The 18514-nt window shown below is 42.7% G+C and overlaps 1 protein-coding gene across 4 annotated transcripts in view; it reads left to right on the forward strand.

Annotated features, from left to right (window-relative positions):
* BMPR1B (bone morphogenetic protein receptor type 1B) overlaps positions 1–18039 on the forward strand; it is a 260490-nt gene extending 242451 nt beyond the window's left edge. For all 4 annotated transcript variants that reach the window (XM_054824510.1, XM_054824511.1, XM_054824512.1 and 1 more), the window contains 7 exons: positions 774–870; positions 1679–1817; positions 6874–7066; positions 7503–7800; positions 10112–10287; positions 11701–11831; positions 14136–18039. In XM_054824510.1, the coding sequence (XP_054680485.1) occupies positions 774–870; positions 1679–1817; positions 6874–7066; positions 7503–7800; positions 10112–10287; positions 11701–11831; positions 14136–14261 (1160 nt within the window). In that variant the 3' untranslated portion in view covers positions 14262–18039. The remainder of the gene's footprint in view (positions 1–773; positions 871–1678; positions 1818–6873; positions 7067–7502; positions 7801–10111; positions 10288–11700; positions 11832–14135) is intronic.
* Positions 18040–18514: the final 475 nt, after the last annotated feature.

The raw sequence follows: 18514 nt of genomic DNA on the forward strand, positions 1-18514 counted from the left end.
ACGAGTCTCCCATGCAAAGATTGACTGAAGCATTTTAATAGTTTTTATGCAATGGCATTTTATACAAGTTATTTGACACATTTCATTTTCCAAGTGTTTTACAGAATAGCTGTTGGAAAGGATAGTGTTGCCCACCAGCATAGGAAGGACTTGTTGGCAGACAGGGCTGCCGTTGAGCGAATGGAGGAGAAAATTCCTGCTCGGGTGTTTAAAACGGGATCCGAGAGACAGATTATTCTGCAGGGATGGAAATGTACTTTCAAGGCCTCTATTGGCCTGCCTTCTTGGCGGCTGGATGGTCTGCTGTGTCTTCCCTCCTAGGATAAATGCAATTATTCTTTTTTTTTTTTTTTTTTTTAATATATTAACTGCTTGATAGGACGGTACTTAATAAGAGTGATTTAAGATAGAGGCAGTAATTTTTGTATGTCCTGGCTGATCACTTGGGTTAAGAAACAGACCTACGGGTCTTAATTGATTTTTCATTCAGAGCCAAACAGGGAATTGCAAATCAAGGCGATGTTTTGCCAGAACGAGGGCTGAAAACTCAAGTGGGCTTTTGGAGGTACCGGTTCTGCCCTGGTCAGTGAGGGTCAAAGAGGAAGCGCACAAAATGTGTGGGGCATCCTGGGGTATCTTGCACAGGGCTTCAGTAGAAAAGAAAGGAAATGATCTTGTGCTCGCTGCATTTTTTAAGGCGTGTGCGTCTTTTGATACTGACGTTGTACCACCTCCCTTTCCAAATTTTCCACCTTCCTTGTTTTTAACTCCAGACTTTGCTGAAGGAAACATTCACCATAAGGCCCTGCTGATCTCAGTGACTGTTTGCAGTATACTTCTGGTGCTTATCATCATATTCTGCTACTTCAGGTAAATGAGGAATGCTTTACCAGCTTGTTAATGTTTCTCCCAACATTTATCTTTTTATATGCTTAGGAATTTGAAAAAAAATAGAAGTGTACCTTAAGGAAAAGAAATGAGAAACTGTAATTTTATGATGAGGAAAAAGGTGTATTTTATTCATGCTAGTCACAGGTAGACCTGTGTGATGTATTTCATATAGCGTCTTCCGCCCAACATCCTAAAAAGCCATTCAGGTAGAAGCAGAGATTATTCTTTACTGAGCTTAAGCAAGCCACAGGACAAATTTTATATAGGGTAAATAAACCTATGACTTCTAAATGTGTTTATGTGATGAAGAACTGATCATAAAAAATAGAGGTATACAGGAATGTAGGTAAATATGTCTAGAATGTTATCATAATCTACATACCTTATGTTTAAATAATTTGTCACGTTTTTTAAATAGTCCCAAATCCCGTGACGTTACCTCCTCTGGCTCCTAAAAGACCCACTGCAGTCAGTAAAATAAAACTGGGTATTTATTTGGTCTGTGTTTTATACCTTTTATAACTTTCTGAAAGAAAAACATTTGGTTGCTTTGCAAACTTAGACCAGATTGCACAGTCTTTGAGTTTCATACTTAGAGTTTCGATGCTGAAAACAGTTGCTAAAAATAAAATTGAAAATTTTGGGCAGTGAGTCCAACATATTCCTCAGGGAAGCAGAGGAAGCTGTAAGTCTAGAAATGAAGCAAACATGGAGGACAATGTGCATTATTCATTGCACATGTGTTCATTGTATTCAAAGCTAATTTCACTTTCATGTAAAACGGCAGATACAAACGCCAAGAGACGAGGCCCCGCTACAGCATCGGGCTGGAGCAGGATGAGACCTACATTCCCCCTGGAGAGTCCCTGAAGGATTTGATCGAGCAGTCCCAGAGCTCAGGGAGCGGCTCCGGGCTCCCTCTCCTGGTAAGGAAGCAATATTATTTTAATGCAAGTTTAAAAGGCAAAAATGAGTAGAGGGAGAGGACAAAATGATGCACAAGAAATTATATTTATGCGTCCTCAGTTGTTGTTTCAGTTTTGGGGGTTTTTTGGGGTTTTGGTTGTGGGTTTTTGGGGTTTTTTTAATATCCCAGAAATAACAGGGATTTAAGCTGGAGAACAGCTGCTTTAGAAGCAGGAGACTTTTATTCATGTAGACTAAGACAAAATAGCTTAGTCTTTTTTTTTTCTTTTTTTACCTCAGCTCATTTCTTATTTTAGATGCCATAGGGTAAGTACAGGCTAATAGAGCTCACAGAAATTCATCAGGATTTACCCCAGTGTACAGGGCAGCATCTGGCCCGCTGATCTTATGTTCTTGCTTTTTATGTGCAACACACAATAGCATCTCAAACACTGACACATCGTCTTTATGTAAAGGGAACTGTAATTCATCAAACCTGGAACCTTTTTATGTGTAGACTTCACTTTGCATTCAGAAGTCAAGAGTGAGTTATTTTTCCTTGCAGTGTGGCAATCTCAAAGGTTAGAGGCACAGGGATGGAGTTTGTGATTATTTCTGAACTGACTGTCCCTCCTGTCTCCCAAACCTATTAGTTTGTAGTGATCCTATTACCGTAGATGTTGTCTAGTTTCCAAGTACCACGTACTATCTGTCTGGTTTTTGCCCACACATCTTTTTTCTACACCCTAAAGAAGAAATAAAATGGAAAGTTTTGTAATTCTTTAAAACGAAGCAACAGGCTGAGTGCTTGGTGAAAATCTGTCTAAAAATTTGTTTTGGCAGGAGTAAGTGCTTAGAGTCCCCTTTAAATGAAATGCTGACTTTTTCAAGAATCCAATTTTCTGACAATTAACATAGCTATTGAGAAAAAAGCCAAGCTGCCTAGTGGGTGCTGCAGCTGGTGCTGAGCGTGGAGAACCCGCGGTCATTTTTCTCTGTTGAGAGAAATTCCATCATTTAGGTCTAGGCTTTAAGAAAGCTCTGTGATATCCCGTACCAGCCATGGAAAGGGAGGGATCATGCTTACGATTTAGGACCATTCCTAACGAGTGCTTCCAATTGATTTAATTGTGACGGGTTCTTGCTTTTTTTGCCTTTTTTTTTTTTTTTTTTGCGTAACACCTGCCACATCAAGGTCTTGGTTTGCGCTTGGTGCTCCTACCTGTTACAGTGACATATATAGTAATTTAGAGCAAACACAAGGAACTTGGTGGTTGTTCTCTGAGAAGATGTGTTTCTAGCAGCCCGCGTGGGTAGCAGGTACCCTGGGGCATCTCGTAGCAGTGCATGGCCCGATACTTCATCCCAGGATGCCCTTGAGACAAAAAAGCTGGAGCACCACTGGTTGTGACCGCTTCTGCTTTATGCCGTCCTCTGTCCCAGTGAGCCGGTTCAAGATGGGATCTACGGTCTTACCGGTGTCCCCAGGTCTGCTCTTGTGGTGGACAGGAAAACTAACTTCTGCTGATTAACTGCAGTAGTGGCCAAGGTGGGATCCCAACTGGGTCATTGCTCAGTAGCTCTCAGAGCTGTGCCAGTGCTCCCGTAAGCAGAAACCATCCTGTCTTCTGCCAGCCCTTCTCTCTCAAGCCTGCAGACTTTGCAGCCACTGGACCAAGTGTTCTTCCTGAAGGTGCTCTTTTCTGCTCTCTCTTTGCCTATGAAAATGCGTATGTTTTTTTCCCAGACTTTCCCTTTAAATAGTGATTTTCTATGGAAGAGAAGAAAAATGAGAGCTATAATGAGTCTTGCACTTGGTAATAGATGTTTGCTGCGTTTCCCAGACAGCTACAACTGCTACAGGCTCGCTAGAAACGCACAGATTAATACTTCTGGGCCCATGCCTGAAACGGGTGTATAGAAAGTGCCTGGCAATAACGCCCTAGACTTTATTGTGTGAGAGTTTGGTTTTAACTGTATTATTTCCTATACAAAGACTGAAACATCCGAAGTTGTTATTTCAGGAAAGTAAGCTGCAAATTTATTACAAAATGTCACACAATGCTAAATAGTAATGTTTTCTTCTGTGCAGAACATTTATTCTAATGGGTACAAATATTATGCCAAAACCAAGTATTAACCAAGATCTTATCAATACTTTGACATTCAGCAAGCGTTCTTTCTCCTGACCTGTTCATACCTCTGACAGAAAAGTTTGCTGAAGGTCAAATGCTGCCAGTCAAATTTTAAACCAAGAAAAAAATACGGTTAGTTGTAAGTAAAGGCTTTGGGACAACAAACTGGGATGTGCACAGGGAAGCCTGTGCAAGCAAGGAGAACCCCATTGGCCTTACCAGAGCAAGAAGCGTAGGCGAAGCTGTTGTCCCTGTGAATCCACGGGCAAAACCAGGGAAGGAGTTTAGACCCTGGGGACATTTTTTCAGTGGTCTGCATGAAGAGTTTGCGGAATGACAGTTTGATCTTTGCCTTTTCACGTGGTTTTTTTCCTAATTCCTCATCCAATGAATTTCGCTTTTCAAGGGACTGCATCCCAGCTGTAGGTATGAAGTTCTCTGTAAAAAATACCGAAGTTACAAAAGGTTGGTTCATTCATTTAGCTGAATGTCAGAAAAACAGAATGCAGAAAGTAGAAATAGCTGGTAATTGGGTCGATTCCAGTCAGGGAAAAGAAACAAAGGGCCATGTAACCTTACCTAGTTGGTCACAGAGCTCAAGCAGCAAAATACACAGATTTGAAAAGAAAGACAAAAAGCCCAACCCCGCTCAGTGTAAATAATTCACATGAACACATCATTCAGCATGCTTATGAAATCGGTTCATCCTACAGTTTTGATTAACCCATTTGTTTTAGAAATCGTAATCAGTTTATGATTCAAGAAAGGGCTGAATTCCTTAAAATAAAATAAATTGTTCATAGGAAATCGTTTGACCAGTTCTAGCAAGAGGAAACCAGGTTAAGGCCCTTCACATAGTGTTCTGCCGCCTGAAAACCCATAACAGAAATGTGTTTTTCATTTTCTTAATGTAATTTAATAAGGAACTTTTCATCATTAAGTATTGTAATCCCATGTACTTTATGATGCCATTACATATATTTACACAAATTAAGTTATTTGTTATAACTGCATTATTGTTCAGGATGCATTTTTAAAATGGGCGAAATAGAAAGCAACAATGCTAAGATGACATTACAAAATGTTACAGCAAAATTCCAATGTAATACAAGTATTGTTCAATCACTATATGAGAGTATAAAAGAGAATAAATCAATTTAAAAAAATTCAGGCTAATCTCTGTTCTTGGCTTTCACTGATGTTAATCAAAAATAATGGCACTGAAGCCACCATCTTGGAAGTCTAATAATACATTACGGGGCTGAAAAAATGGGATTCTGTTTAAATGACAGAAGAAGAAAGCTGGGACTTTTGAAATAGCTTTACATAAATGCCACTGGATGTTTTTCTTCTTTAAATTGTCTAATATGAAAACCAGTCATTTATTTACCAAATAAATTATGATAGACTTTACCTAATAGGGTTTGAATTCTTCTTTGGACATACATTCATGCTGCAGTGGGGTTGTGGCAGTCCTGCTCTGCGTTACCAAACCGGTAGTTTCCACTGGGCCTCCCAGGGATAGCGAAGGAAGTAAATTGTTTTAAAATCTAGTTTTGATCGTTTCTGTCAGCCAAGATGGCAAAAATATTTGGGATTACATGAAACGCATATGATTTCTTAGGGATTCAGGCAATGCACGCTTGCTGCAATAAACTGCTTGAAATTTGTGTAGGGATGGCGGCAAACCCGAGAGACCTGGAATTTGCACTTGTCCAGATTTTACCAATTGCTTGGGCTAGATGAAAAAACTCCTTGCATTGGAGTCTATAAAGTTATTTTCTTTCCAAATCTTGTAAAAATCCTACCAAACCAAAAATGGTTAGCTGTGGATTGAACTGGCAATACTGAAGCACAAGAGGGTGACATTTTCATGTCCTGTTACCCTAGGGTGAGGCTGAGTCAACCATGAACACCAGCGGGTTGCGTTGCAGCATCTACTTGAGTTTTTTCTTTGTGAGCCTTTAGAAATACGTGATCTGCAGACACGCTCCAATCCTATGAGAATATGTTAGTCTCTATCTGTCCAAGATATTTTGTAGTCATAAAAGCTTGTTAAATGTAGAACCAGTCCATCTATTGTGTGGGTTCTGCCATCCTTATGAAGGGTATCTCTGCAATGCTGCCACGTACGTTGATCTTCTACGACAGCGGCACAAATGGTTTGACTTTAGCACCAGTTGGCAGTCCAGCCACTGGCAAAGCTGGGACGAACGCTGGAAAGGGCAGATTCAAAGCTGTGCTTCCGTATCTTTGGAAGAAAATTCTTACGTATGGTTGCTTTGATGTTTGTTAAAATTGATGTAGGCCCGCGGGTTCTAACTGCTGAGGTTCCTAACACCAAATTTATATTTTGAAATTATTGGGCATGGGATTTTCAAGGAAGGTGATAGGAAGCTGCTTTCAGTAGTTTTGCTAGTTTTGGAGCGCTGAAATGCTTTTGGCTCTTGTGAGCCCTAGACTTGAGCCTCAACGGTGTTGAGTATGTAACAAACATCCCTGTTTTAATTAAAAATGTGTTACCTGCCCCTTTGGAACTTGGGTTGGGGTGGCCAGAAGTGTTTTCTGTCAAAGCTTTTCCAAAAATAACAAGAAAATTTCCACAAAGTGGCAACCTCCTGCAGGAAAATAAAAAATTCAAGGTTAGTAGTCAAACGTTTCCTTCACACGGACCAATTTACTTTCGAGAGAGACCGTGGCGCATTTTGGGAGTGTGTGGAAAGTCTTCTTCACAGCGAGAGGAGTGGCCTCACCAGCCCTGCGTCCTGGGAGAAACGGGGAGCATCCGCGTTGCGGAGTTTTGCTGAAATCCATGTCTGAATGGCTGCGTGTTCCCCTTCCCAACGGGTTTGCTTCACGGGAAGGAGACACAGGAGGAGGGAGGTGAATGCAGGTGGTTTCTGAGGAGCAAGTCCTAACCGCCCATCTTGGCTTTTCGCAGGTTCAAAGGACCATTGCAAAACAGATTCAGATGGTAAAGCAGATTGGAAAAGGTCGCTATGGAGAAGTCTGGATGGGAAAGTGGCGTGGCGAAAAGGTAGCCGTGAAAGTGTTTTTTACCACGGAGGAGGCCAGCTGGTTCAGAGAAACAGAAATCTACCAGACTGTCCTGATGAGGCATGAAAACATTCTCGGTGAGTGAAATTAAAGAGTATTATTTGATAGTGTACAGGTTTCTCAAGTTTAATAACTTTGCATTTGCTGTTATCTGATGCCCTTTCCTATGTGCCTTGTCACCTGCTGTGCCCTGCAATTAGCCACCCAGCACTTTTCAAAAGAAAGATGTTTCAAGGATTACTGAAACATAAATAAAAGTTAAAAAATAATGGGGTTTGGTGGCTCTTATTCCAAACACCACACATCTGTTTCTGCCACCTGTATTTCCATATCTGGGCTTTCTGAAAATACGTTAAAGGCTAGAGGTGAGGCATAGGTGCATGGAAGTAAGATGAAAGAAATTAAATATGTTATTAAAATAAAACTATTGAAGTGGCTGACAGTCCAGAGTTCTGAGCAGTCAAAAAAAAAAGCCCTGAGAAGTATTAATTTGAAAGTCTTCTTTTTTTGCAGGATTCATTGCCGCAGACATTAAAGGTACAGGATCTTGGACCCAGCTGTATCTCATCACCGACTACCATGAGAATGGCTCACTTTACGATTACCTAAAATCTACTACCTTGGACACAAAAGCCATGCTAAAACTGGCTTACTCCTCCGTCAGTGGCTTGTGCCACCTGCATACCGAGATCTTCAGTACTCAGGGCAAACCCGCTATTGCCCACCGTGACCTGAAAAGTAAGAATATCCTGGTGAAAAAGAACGGCACCTGCTGTATAGCAGATTTGGGCTTGGCTGTTAAATTTATCAGGTGAGTAGAAGTGAGGAGGGCGAGGGCGAGTTGGCGAACGCTGGTTTAGTTGTTGATTGAGCACCGCGTAAGCACTTGCAGTGCACGTGCATACCTGCTCGTCTCTGTGTGAGGTGGGGCTACCCGTGTGGGTGAGGATGTCGCATAAGCACATAATGCAGGTGCCTAAACAGTCGCTTTTTAATTATTGAGCACAGCAGTTGCATTTGCGTAAAGGGTCAGTTTTCATCACTTCACCCTCAGTAGCAACCTGAGTATTGCTGCCACATGCTAAAAGGAGATAGCACGGACAGGTTGAAGTCTGTCAGTAAACTTGTCACTGAAGCTTTCAGCTTGTCCGATCCCAGGATAGTTCACTCACAACTTATATAGAATAATTCTAATCATTTGCACAACTTACTAATTGGGATTTATTGAAAAGCACCGCATTTGGGCTGCCTTTTGTTTCATTTCCTACAAATCAAATTGCCAAAGTACAGATTTGATTTTTGAAATGGCTTTTAAATTTGATTTTAAAAAAATGGTTGTGTGTTTAAACAACTTAGAGCAGACAAGTAGGACTTACGTGCTCCTGGGAATCGTAAAGGAGTCATCGCTGTCTGACAGCTCCGTTCAAAAGGAGCTTGAGCTCTCGGTGCTGGTCCTGGTGGTGGACATGTATGTTATGAAGTCTCCGAGTTTTCTGTGCACGGAAATGTGGCCGTGGACTGTAGGTTTCAGTTTCAGAGGTCAGCTTTGAAACCATGGGCTCCTTGAAGTATCCAAAAAAAAAAAAAAAAAAAAAGAAAAGTAAGAATTCCGTGCAAATCTTGAACTGAAATTATTCAGAGTGTAAGGCAAGGCAGTTTTTATGTGTTCTTCTCACCATTCACTTATCTACCAGGTTTCTTGGTGAGGCTTTTCCTTTATGAACCTGACCTTCCTTTAGGAGATGAGAAAGGAATATTTTTACTTCGAGGAACCAGAAAAAACAACTTGGAAATACACTATTTGCAGTAAAAGTTTCAGGGAAGAAATTCACCCTTTGCAGGTGTACCTTGCCTGACGAGTACAGAGCAACACACCGCTTAAGTACGAACAGAGAAGAACTAGGAACTACCAAGTGTTGCTACAAAGGAAGGTGAAATATGTATTTGTCACAGTCCAAATGGAATCTACATTACACACACGGCTCGTTTTCATACTGAATCTGCCCTTAGATGTCATTTCTCAGGCAATGACCAGGAACAGAAAAAAAGTCATTGAAAGGGGTGTGCTCTGCTGAAGCTAATATGTTTAGTAAAGTTCTCTGCATTTCTCATTTTATTTGAAATATTACAAGACAGTGCAGGTCACTAGATTTATGTTACGTTTTTGGGGGTATACAGAAGTGCCACCAGCATATGTATGATTTAATGACTGAGGAGCTGTGTAGATAACTGGTTGTGCCTCAGGCTCAGCTTTTTTTGTCATTTGCATAACTCTAGGTGAAGAAAATTATAGAAGAAATTGTATAATTCTGTGAGATGTTGTTGTATCCATCACATTTAAAATATTTACGTTTTGAAGGTGGGAAAGGGAAACAGACCTTTGTAAGCAAACCACAATATATGCCATATATTAAACTTTTAAAAACATTAAAACTGATACAGCTGAATTTAAGTTAATAAGGAAAAAAAAATAAATCCAGTCACATAATTAATGCAAATTTGCTTCCTGTTAGATATATGTTGTCTCATCTGGTCAACGTGTGAGGTGTGACACGTTCGGTTAGATTTTTTTACACATTTACGTCTGTGTGCTTACACATCTTGATGTGTAAAGGTTGGGAGAGATCGAACATAATGCGTGCACAAAAAATAGTGAGACTTCTTGCAGATCTGATTTGCCACAGCTAAGTGATACTGCCCCAGCTATTTAGTGTCCCCCATTAATTGCTAAGACTAAAGCATTAGGTGGTGGAGCGTGTTAAGAAAACAGCATTTAATGAAGATTCGATTGTTATCACCATCGTTAGAGCTCAGGCTAATGCTAATGCAATCTCACAAATGTTACAGCATCCCTGTTGAGTCTTATCTCCGTTGTGGTTCTGCATTTGAATGCTTAACATAGCCTCAGGCGGGTCAGCCTTTTAAGAAGGGTTGCCTTCACACTAAGAGGCTTTCCTTGTAAGAATTGTTCCATTAAGATTACGCATTACTTTTGACCTTGTTTTAGAGTGGATGTGGTGTGAATTTACTACTTCTCCCATCTCGACTGCTTTCTTTTCAAGCCACTTTATTGCATGGTTGATGCCTTTTTTTTTTTAATCCCTCCCTTCTTTTTCTTTTAGCGATACAAACGAGGTAGACATACCTCCAAATACCCGTGTAGGAACAAAACGCTATATGCCTCCTGAGGTGCTGGATGAAAGCTTGAATAGAAATCACTTTCAGTCGTACATCATGGCTGATATGTACAGTTTTGGACTCATCCTTTGGGAGATAGCAAGGAGATGTGTTTCAGGAGGTAAATGCTAAGCATACCTTTTTGAGAGCTGGGAGATTGCTTTTAATTGTGTCAGTGATTTATGATCCATTTATAATCCAAATCTTCCATTACATCCTTTTCCCTGGGTAGCTGTTTTCATTGTAATAAACAAATGTGGATAAACCATACAGGTAACTCTCTTAATCTCTGTTTTCTTGTTGAAACGTATTTTAAAGCATCAGTCAGTGCTATTTCAACAGCCAAGATTTAGACTGTATTTTAATGGCTCGTTTGGAAGCAGCAGATGCCTGCATAGAAGAAGGACTGTGGAACTCATCTGGGGGCCTTTTCCAATGGCAACACTTTTTGCTTGTCTGGGGGTATTCAGCTATTTTAGCAGAAAGTAAATAGTGATTTCTTTGTTTTGTTAAAGTTAAATAGAAGCAGGAGAACAAACAATTTTGGGGTATACTTTGCCAGTATTTAAAATAAACAATCTATTTAGAAGACAAGTAGAAAAAAAAACCAAGGGAAATGCCACTTATTACATCATTATCATACCAGTGATGTGCCTCATTTCGTTCTGGTATCAGGCATTCAAGCACGAGGACAGCAAAGATAACGCAGCGCAGCCAGCTGCAGACTCGGGGAGTTGATCCATCCTTGTACGCATAGGCTATGTGTGGTTTCTGCACGGAGAGCTCAGTGTAGCGCAGAAATGATGGCTGTTATTACCTCTATTTTGCCGCTGAGGAAAGTTAAATGCAGAGAAATGACTTGGCAGCGGTTACGTGCCAGATTGGTGGCGAGTAAGGGTAGAGCATGTCTCTCTCGGGTCTACGCTGCCTTCACCAAACTTTATGGGTCTTTAAAGCCTGCAGTATCGTGCTGAATGCTTGCTCCATGCTTACCTTGGAGGAGCTGAATTTCGCTGGTGAGCAATGTGATCCCTGTGTTTACAAACTGGTAAAGTGTACTGCAACGATGTGATGTAAAATCTGTAATTTTATCGCCATCGTTGCTGTGCACAAAGAATGGGACCTTGCCATGTCCTGAAAAGGCACGGAAATGCCCTTTAATATATACCAGGTCCGCAGATAAGGAGGAGACCTAATTCAATGTTAATTCTCCGCTTAATTACTCTGATACGGGCCCACTGCTAACAAACAGTTCTTTCTATGAAAACTTACTGGAGATTGCTGGACTGGACAGCAGTGGTAGAAACTGTCTCACTTGGCAAGTACCTATGCTTTCAGATTAAGATACCTGGTCAGTCTTGACACAGCAATGATTATGCTGGAGCTTGACTGTGGAATAAACTTCCAGGGCAGTGAGGTCCTTTTAAGAAGTGCATCAAATTGTTAATGTGGTCAATCTTTTATCAAATGAGAGGGGAAGAGGGTAGTGGAAGGAGTTGTCCGCAAGTGATGAGCAACTAACTGCTTCTTGCAGGAATAGTTGAGGAATACCAGCTTCCGTACCACGACCTCGTGCCCAGCGACCCCTCATACGAGGACATGCGGGAGATCGTGTGCATCAAGAGACTACGCCCTTCGTTTCCCAACAGATGGAGCAGTGACGAGGTATCGCCCCCCCCCCCCCCTTAAAATGCAGCGTGTGTTTTTAATCGGAGCGAGTGAGTGAGGTTGACCCAATTCTGCACAATTTTGAGTGTGGAGGAGCTTTACCACTGGTGCTAGAACCAGTCACCGTGTAACAGGGCTTGGGAAGGAGCGTGACCACCTTGGATATCCCCACTGAAGGTGTTCAGAGCACCGGGGGCCGTAAGCTGTGATATTTGCAAGTGGGTTTCTCATGTGCTGCCTACCAGATCCCACAGCAATAGCCTGCTGTGCTCAGACTTTCTTAGACTCTGTTTTCCTCTTTCACTCATTTTGCTTTCTGCTCCCGGCATTAAGAGCATTAAATCAGTGGCTAGCCAAAAATTTCAAAGCAGAAATGATTTTGTAGTGTGTAGTGTAGTGGCAGTGTGCTTGGTGTACTGGCAGCTCCTTCAGCGTGTACTGATGTGTGGGCTGTAATTCCAACCTTTTTCTTTTTTTTTCTCTTTTTGTAAAGAAGAAAATATCTCCCGTCTCTTTGAAATGACATGAGGATACAGCTTTTCTGTGATCATAGGTGTGCAGGCTTGGAAACACAATTTTACCATGTTTTTATGCTAACATTATGCAGGTTATTAAGTTTCACTATTACGGTATTGAGTTGCAATACTGCAGACCGCTGTAGCCGGGCTGCACTGAGGAGCGCTGGTCATTCTCTGCTTTACGTCTTCGCATTTTAGCAAGGAGGGCTACAGGTGTGGCCTTTCAGAAGAGACGTAAGATCCAGAAAATGCTTTCCAAGATAAAACGAGGAGGTGAGAGGGCTGGGGGAGAATCTGAACTCTCCCTGCTGAGAATCTGCAGTGAAGCAAAGTTGTGCTCATGAATTCGGAGATGAACAGTTGAGGTAGGGCAGGCAAACCTGCCGACTGCTCTCGAGATGCTATGGAGGAGGGATCGTTAATTATGTTAATTGGTACAGTTTAATGCTGTAAAGTTTTCTACAGTTGCAGAAGAGAGCTGCCATTTGGGAATAGCAGCGTGTAGACGAATATTCTGCAGGTAGTTGAAAGATTTAGGTGGCATGAGATGTAGGCAGTTTGGGAGTGTGAGGGGAAAATAAAACAACCTCCTGGGAGGCTCCAGGACTTGTGCAGCGTACAGTGTGGGACGGTCTAACAGGGAATCGCCTGCCTCATCCTCTCCCTAACCAAATCCCTCTGAGCCTTCAGACCAGGAGTGGAAATGCTGGAGGAAGCACTGTTAGCATCTGTCCCGGGCAGGGCTTTTGTGCGGTGGTCCTCCATGTGCGCCTGGGCTGCTGCCATGCATATCGAGGGTGGGGGAGGCTCCTTGAAATAACTGTTCTTGATTAATTGGTTATTGTCATCGGTAATCCCGCTTCAGGAGTTGTAGCAATCAGAGGCAAACTCGTTAGTGCATAAAACCTTGTGTATCTGCAAAATGTGTTTAGAAAAATACGCGTTAATCTGGAAAGTATTAGGCTGGTCTGGGCACTGCTGGTGCTTAGTGCTTCCAGGGTCTGCGCTGCTTCTGCGCCAGGAGCCTCATGAAAACAGAGAGCAAGTTGGATGAGATGGAAAACTTCTCTTTTCCTATAGTAGCAAGCAAATCTTCGGGCAGCGTAAATCCGTGGGGGTCATCACCGGGCTGCGGTGGCTTTGCGGGTGCTTTGTGTTTGGAAGGAGGCGGTAGCCGCAGAGCAGGGTCGTGTGCTCCTGCTCCAGGATGGCAAAGGAAACGCTGGGGTCCTGTCAGCAAGAGGGTTGTTGCTGGGAGCCGGAGGAGGGTCCGGCTGTGTTTTGGAAGCGAGCAGGGGATGGAGCGGGACGGGGCAGAGCCGAGCCGGGTGCTCGCAGTCAGCTTTCCGGCAGGAGCCGCGGGTGCGTTCTCACGCGGGGCCGTAGCCCGGGGGCCGGTCGCTGGCTGAGGAAAACAAATTCTGCTGAATTTGTACAGCAAAGGGCTCACTGTACAAAGCCACGCTTGTGCGGGTCAGGCTGAGGGAGATTTTCTGTGTGGGTTTGGGGAAGGGGAGCTAAGAAAAGTGCTTTTGTGGAGCGTACAGCCAAGTCTAGGCTACAATTTGTCATAAATTGTAAGAGTAATTGCCGTGTTTTGAGAACTCTCCTTAACATACAGGAAATAACAGCTCTTGAAAAGCTATACCAGCCAGTGTGTTGTCCTTTTTTTTGGCTACCCTTAGAAAAGACCTTTCCCCTTCAGCTTTTTGGGATTGCCGCCGACCGCAGTCTCCTCTTCCACTGACCCAGGTGGGACTTTCTCTCCCGTTTGTCTCCGCAGTGCCTACGGCAGATGGGGAAGCTGATGATGGAGTGCTGGGCTCACAACCCCGCCTCACGGCTCACAGCCCTGCGGGTCAAGAAAACACTTGCCAAAATGTCAGAGTCGCAGGACATTAAACTCTGACTCGGCCAGAGGCAGCTCTCGGGAAGGCCCATGGAAAAGGACTTTCTCGTGCAGGCAGAAGTCCTGAAGAGGTATTGAAAGTCTTCGCTAATGAGTAACTTGAATGCAATCACGTTTAAGATCAGCTGTTAAGTTCATTTGACAGCTTTTGAGGAGATAATCCTTCGCAAAATCAGCTGAATTTTGACATACGAGATTGGAAAGAGGCTTGTCTGCCCTTGTTTACACGGGGAAGTACAGTTTTAGTAACTGGTTTAAGATTATGCATGTTGCTTTCCGTGAAAGCCACTTATTATTTTATTATTATTATTGTTATTATTATTATTTTGATTGTTTAAAAAGATACTGCTTTAAATTTTATGAAAATAAAACTTTTGGTTAGAAGTAAAAAAGATGTATATTGTTACATTAAAAAATAATTGGAAGAAACTGTGCTGAAAACGAAAGCAAAGTGACTTTTTCATTTATAAAGAGACTATTGCACTCCAGCATTTATTAAAAAAAAAAAAGGAAAAGGGTGTCTGTGCAGCTCAGAGGAGCTGTAATGGAAGCCGTCTTAAAAGCCGCCTACCTGCGGAGACGACTTTCCATAGCCCTGCCCATGCGAGCAGGTCTCTCAGTATAGAGACAGAGCTCAATTACGTCCCTGCCATCGTTAGCACGGGCGGCCGGGTTCCGGTGGGTGTCCTGTTCCAGGGGAGGTCATGCTTTGTTTAAGATAATTGGGAGCCATATGAATATGGTTTGGTGTGGCTTGCTTGTGTGAAGAAGCTCTTCATGTTTCCAGGGAATCTGATGGGTATGGTACCAGGATGACGGTAAACAAGTGCCCCTTTTCTTGGCGCTTTTTTTTTTATTTTTCTCCCACTGCAAAAAAAGAAGTGTTTTGTGTGTGAGTGGAAATGAAGTACACATTTGGATCTGCTGGTAAATTTGAAACTGCTGTGACTGACATACACAATCACGGGTAAGAGGAAGTTCCTTGTGAGGAAAAATTATTAACTTGCTCTTTCATCTGTGTAAGAGTGAGGTATTCATCTACAACCATAGCTGGGGAAAAATAATAATCTGCATTCCCTTTTTAAAGGGAAAGGAAAGCAAAGACTTCAAAAATCCCCATTTTTGGGGTGGCAGTCAGTGTTCTTTAAGCATAAGGAGACCTGGGACCTCCCGTCCGCAGTGGGAAGCCGACGGGAGGAGTGGTGAGAGCTGGGCACCGCAGCCGGCAGCGGGCAGCTGCCTCCAGCCCTTGTCCCGCTGGAGTCAGAGGCACCGCAAACCAAATAATTTGGCTCCGGCTTCATCTGCCTTACTATTTCGGGTGGCCCTTCCAGCAGCCTCCGTGCCTCTGGGAGCCACCGCGCAGGAGTGACAGGCTGTGCCACCAAGCTGGGGCTGCGCAGCATCGCGGTGCCCAGCAAGAGGAGCTTTTCGGGGAGAAGAGCAACGGGAAACGTATTTACTGTCTTTCTCCATTCCTCCTTCCTGGGGCTGCAGCAGTTGCTGCGATGTTAAACCTACAGAAGGGGAAATGAGAGGTGAAATATTCCCCGTGAAGTATTTTCTTTAGAAAGGTCTCTGTTCTTCGTCAGGTTATCAAAGCTGAGCTGTATGGGAGTTACCGGTTTACCCTTCTTTACCCTTCTTTTATTTTATTTTTTAATTATTTTTTTTCTGCCTATGTCCTGTTTCACGAGATGGCGATCAGTTTAATTTTGAAATAAGTCCTTACAAATGCTGCTTTGATTATGCTAAGCCTATTTCAGAACTGAAATAATTGCCATGCTGGATTTAGCCTCAGCCCATAATGCTTTTTTTTCCCTTTTTTGGACAAAACCGATTGATTTGTTGTAGGTAGGCTGGCTTATAATTGGGATTTAGCTTCATGGCTCCCTGAAGGTATTTCTAGTTGGAAAAATTAGCATTTTATACTTTCAAGCTAACAGAGAAAAATGCACAGGTTCAAGAGAACCAGCAAGACCTCCGTGACTATAGGTGTTAAAAAGTTTAGTCGGATGATTTTTGTTAGAGGGCTTTTTCCGCCGTGCAGTTTCCCTGCCTGTACCCCAAAATACTGAGTAGTAGAAAAAGATGATTTCTGAGAGTTAATGGTACAGCGAACCCCAGTCCCAAAAGGGGCGATGCCGGTTTCCCCTGTCCTTAACAAACCGTGCGCCTGCGTGGCTGAGAGAGGACTTTGCTCCTCTCCGTGGCTGCCTTGGCTTGAAGATTTGTGGCCCAAAATCAGGAGAACAGCCCAGCCTCTCCTCACCTTTTTTGTCGCAGTGAATGGAGCCACGGGGTTTCTACTCTTGCTCCTTTTGCTTTCATGCCTTTCCATAAAAACCAACGCAGCCCCGAGGAACCGGGGTTTCTGGGCTCCGATGAAGCGGATGGGAAACACCCCGGCATCCGGAGCTGGTCCCGCCGTGGCTGGCGGGGGGGTCACGCTGGTGGAAACGGGGATGCTGCTCCCGATGACTTCGGCAGCGGTTGGGGACAGGCTCAGTCGATCCCACCTCCCAGCCTGGTCCCTGTGGCTCCCGGGTAAGCGGTCGCACAGCAGGGATGCCTCTTCACGGCCGTGTTTAGGTGTTTCGCGTCTGCTTTCCTCAAATAGATTTTGGGGTTTTTTTAAATTGTCATGGCTCTCCCCAGGAGTGTTTTGGAGGGTCCTTCACTGGCTGGTGGATGCGATGCACGTGATAGCCCTGGCACCTGCTGTCAGCATGTGGCGAGGGAAGGGGCCAGTTGCTGGTTTTCTGAACAAGTCTTACTTTTTTTGGTCCAAAAGAAAGGTATATAAGATACTGGTTGACAGGTTACATAAAGTGTATATGTTAAATGTTCAAGTTTGATGTGTTTTTTATATATATATAGATAGATATATATATACTCAGTTGGGAGTCTGGAATAACTCCAGTATGTGGATTAAGAGTAAACTATTACGGATGATAAAGCACTAAATGAAACATAATATTTATTTATGAAAATGACAAATCACTGCAAGGGTGCTATATAGGAAAATAAATATATATATATATATGGCAAGACACATTCTGAGAAAGCAAAGGGTCTGCAGTTGTATAACTAGTGCCTGCCCATTTTCTCCCAAGACTCGAAAGCCCAGGTTTTGATCTCAAATCTCGTACTTGCTGTAATTGATGCTATTGTAAAGGGATATTCCTAAAGGCCAGGCAACAGCCCAAGGCAAGCGTGGAAGTCGTTTGTTCTAGCGCTGTGACGCTCGAGTTACCGCCTGCGTGGTTGACTTTCTGCAACACTCAACGTGTAATTATTACAGTTTCAGCATGTACAGTGGCTACAGGTTAGTACATTTATTTTGCCAGGTGTGGCCTTTTAATGTTACTTCCAGATTTCAGTGGTTTCACAGTGCACATCCATGAGAGTTTGGATGTCAGTGGCAAAGATAACCACGGCTTCAGTGCCGGCAGGTCTGGAAATCCAGTTTTCAAATGTAAATCACTGAAGGAAGTTTAGGTTAGTGACTTATTGGCATAGATAAGATGGCATAGGGAAGTGGGAGAAGGAGGAAAAAAAAAAAACCCCAAACCAAAAGGGAGAAAGATGCCATCTAGCAACTGCTATTCTTTCTCTAGCACAAAGTTATTTCTATTAAAGAAAAGGTTGACAATGTAAAGACTAAGCAACTAGTTTGTGTTCTTTTTTGAGAACCAGTGCCTTATTAAACCTGTAAATACTGTAATTAGAAAACCTGGGGAACAAACTGTTACATTGTATTTGTTCAAATTGTATATGGTTGTTTTAACATTCCCCCCAAATAAAATTGTTTCTGTCACCCCATCAAAGAGATTGCTTTTACTTCTATTTACTTTTCTTGTGCTTGAAAAACACCACCTTTGGGTTTCGTTTCCCTGGCTAGATTATTTCGACCTTGCCGCATTTTATTTATTTATTTTTTATAAGATTTTTCCTCTGAGCAAACAAGTAAACAGCAAGATGTTGCATATGTTTCCACTGGCATTAAAAAGCATCATCCCTTTCACAACTCAGTGAAGAGAGAAATAGTAATTAAAATAGTGTTATCGCTAATAGAGCAGTCATTTGCATTTTGTGGCTGATTATGCAAATCTATAGAAATTTGGCATTCACATAATATTTTTGTGAGGCCTGCCCTTCCCTTCTTCTCCCCACATATTTATGAATTGCGAGCACTATTTTTGATAGCAGAAGAGGCACAGGAGGTAAGCTGTGCACAGACTGAAGCTCGA

This window comes from Grus americana, chromosome 4 (genome assembly GCF_028858705.1).
Source record: "Grus americana isolate bGruAme1 chromosome 4, bGruAme1.mat, whole genome shotgun sequence".
NCBI classification, from domain to species: Eukaryota; Metazoa; Chordata; class Aves; order Gruiformes; family Gruidae; genus Grus; species Grus americana.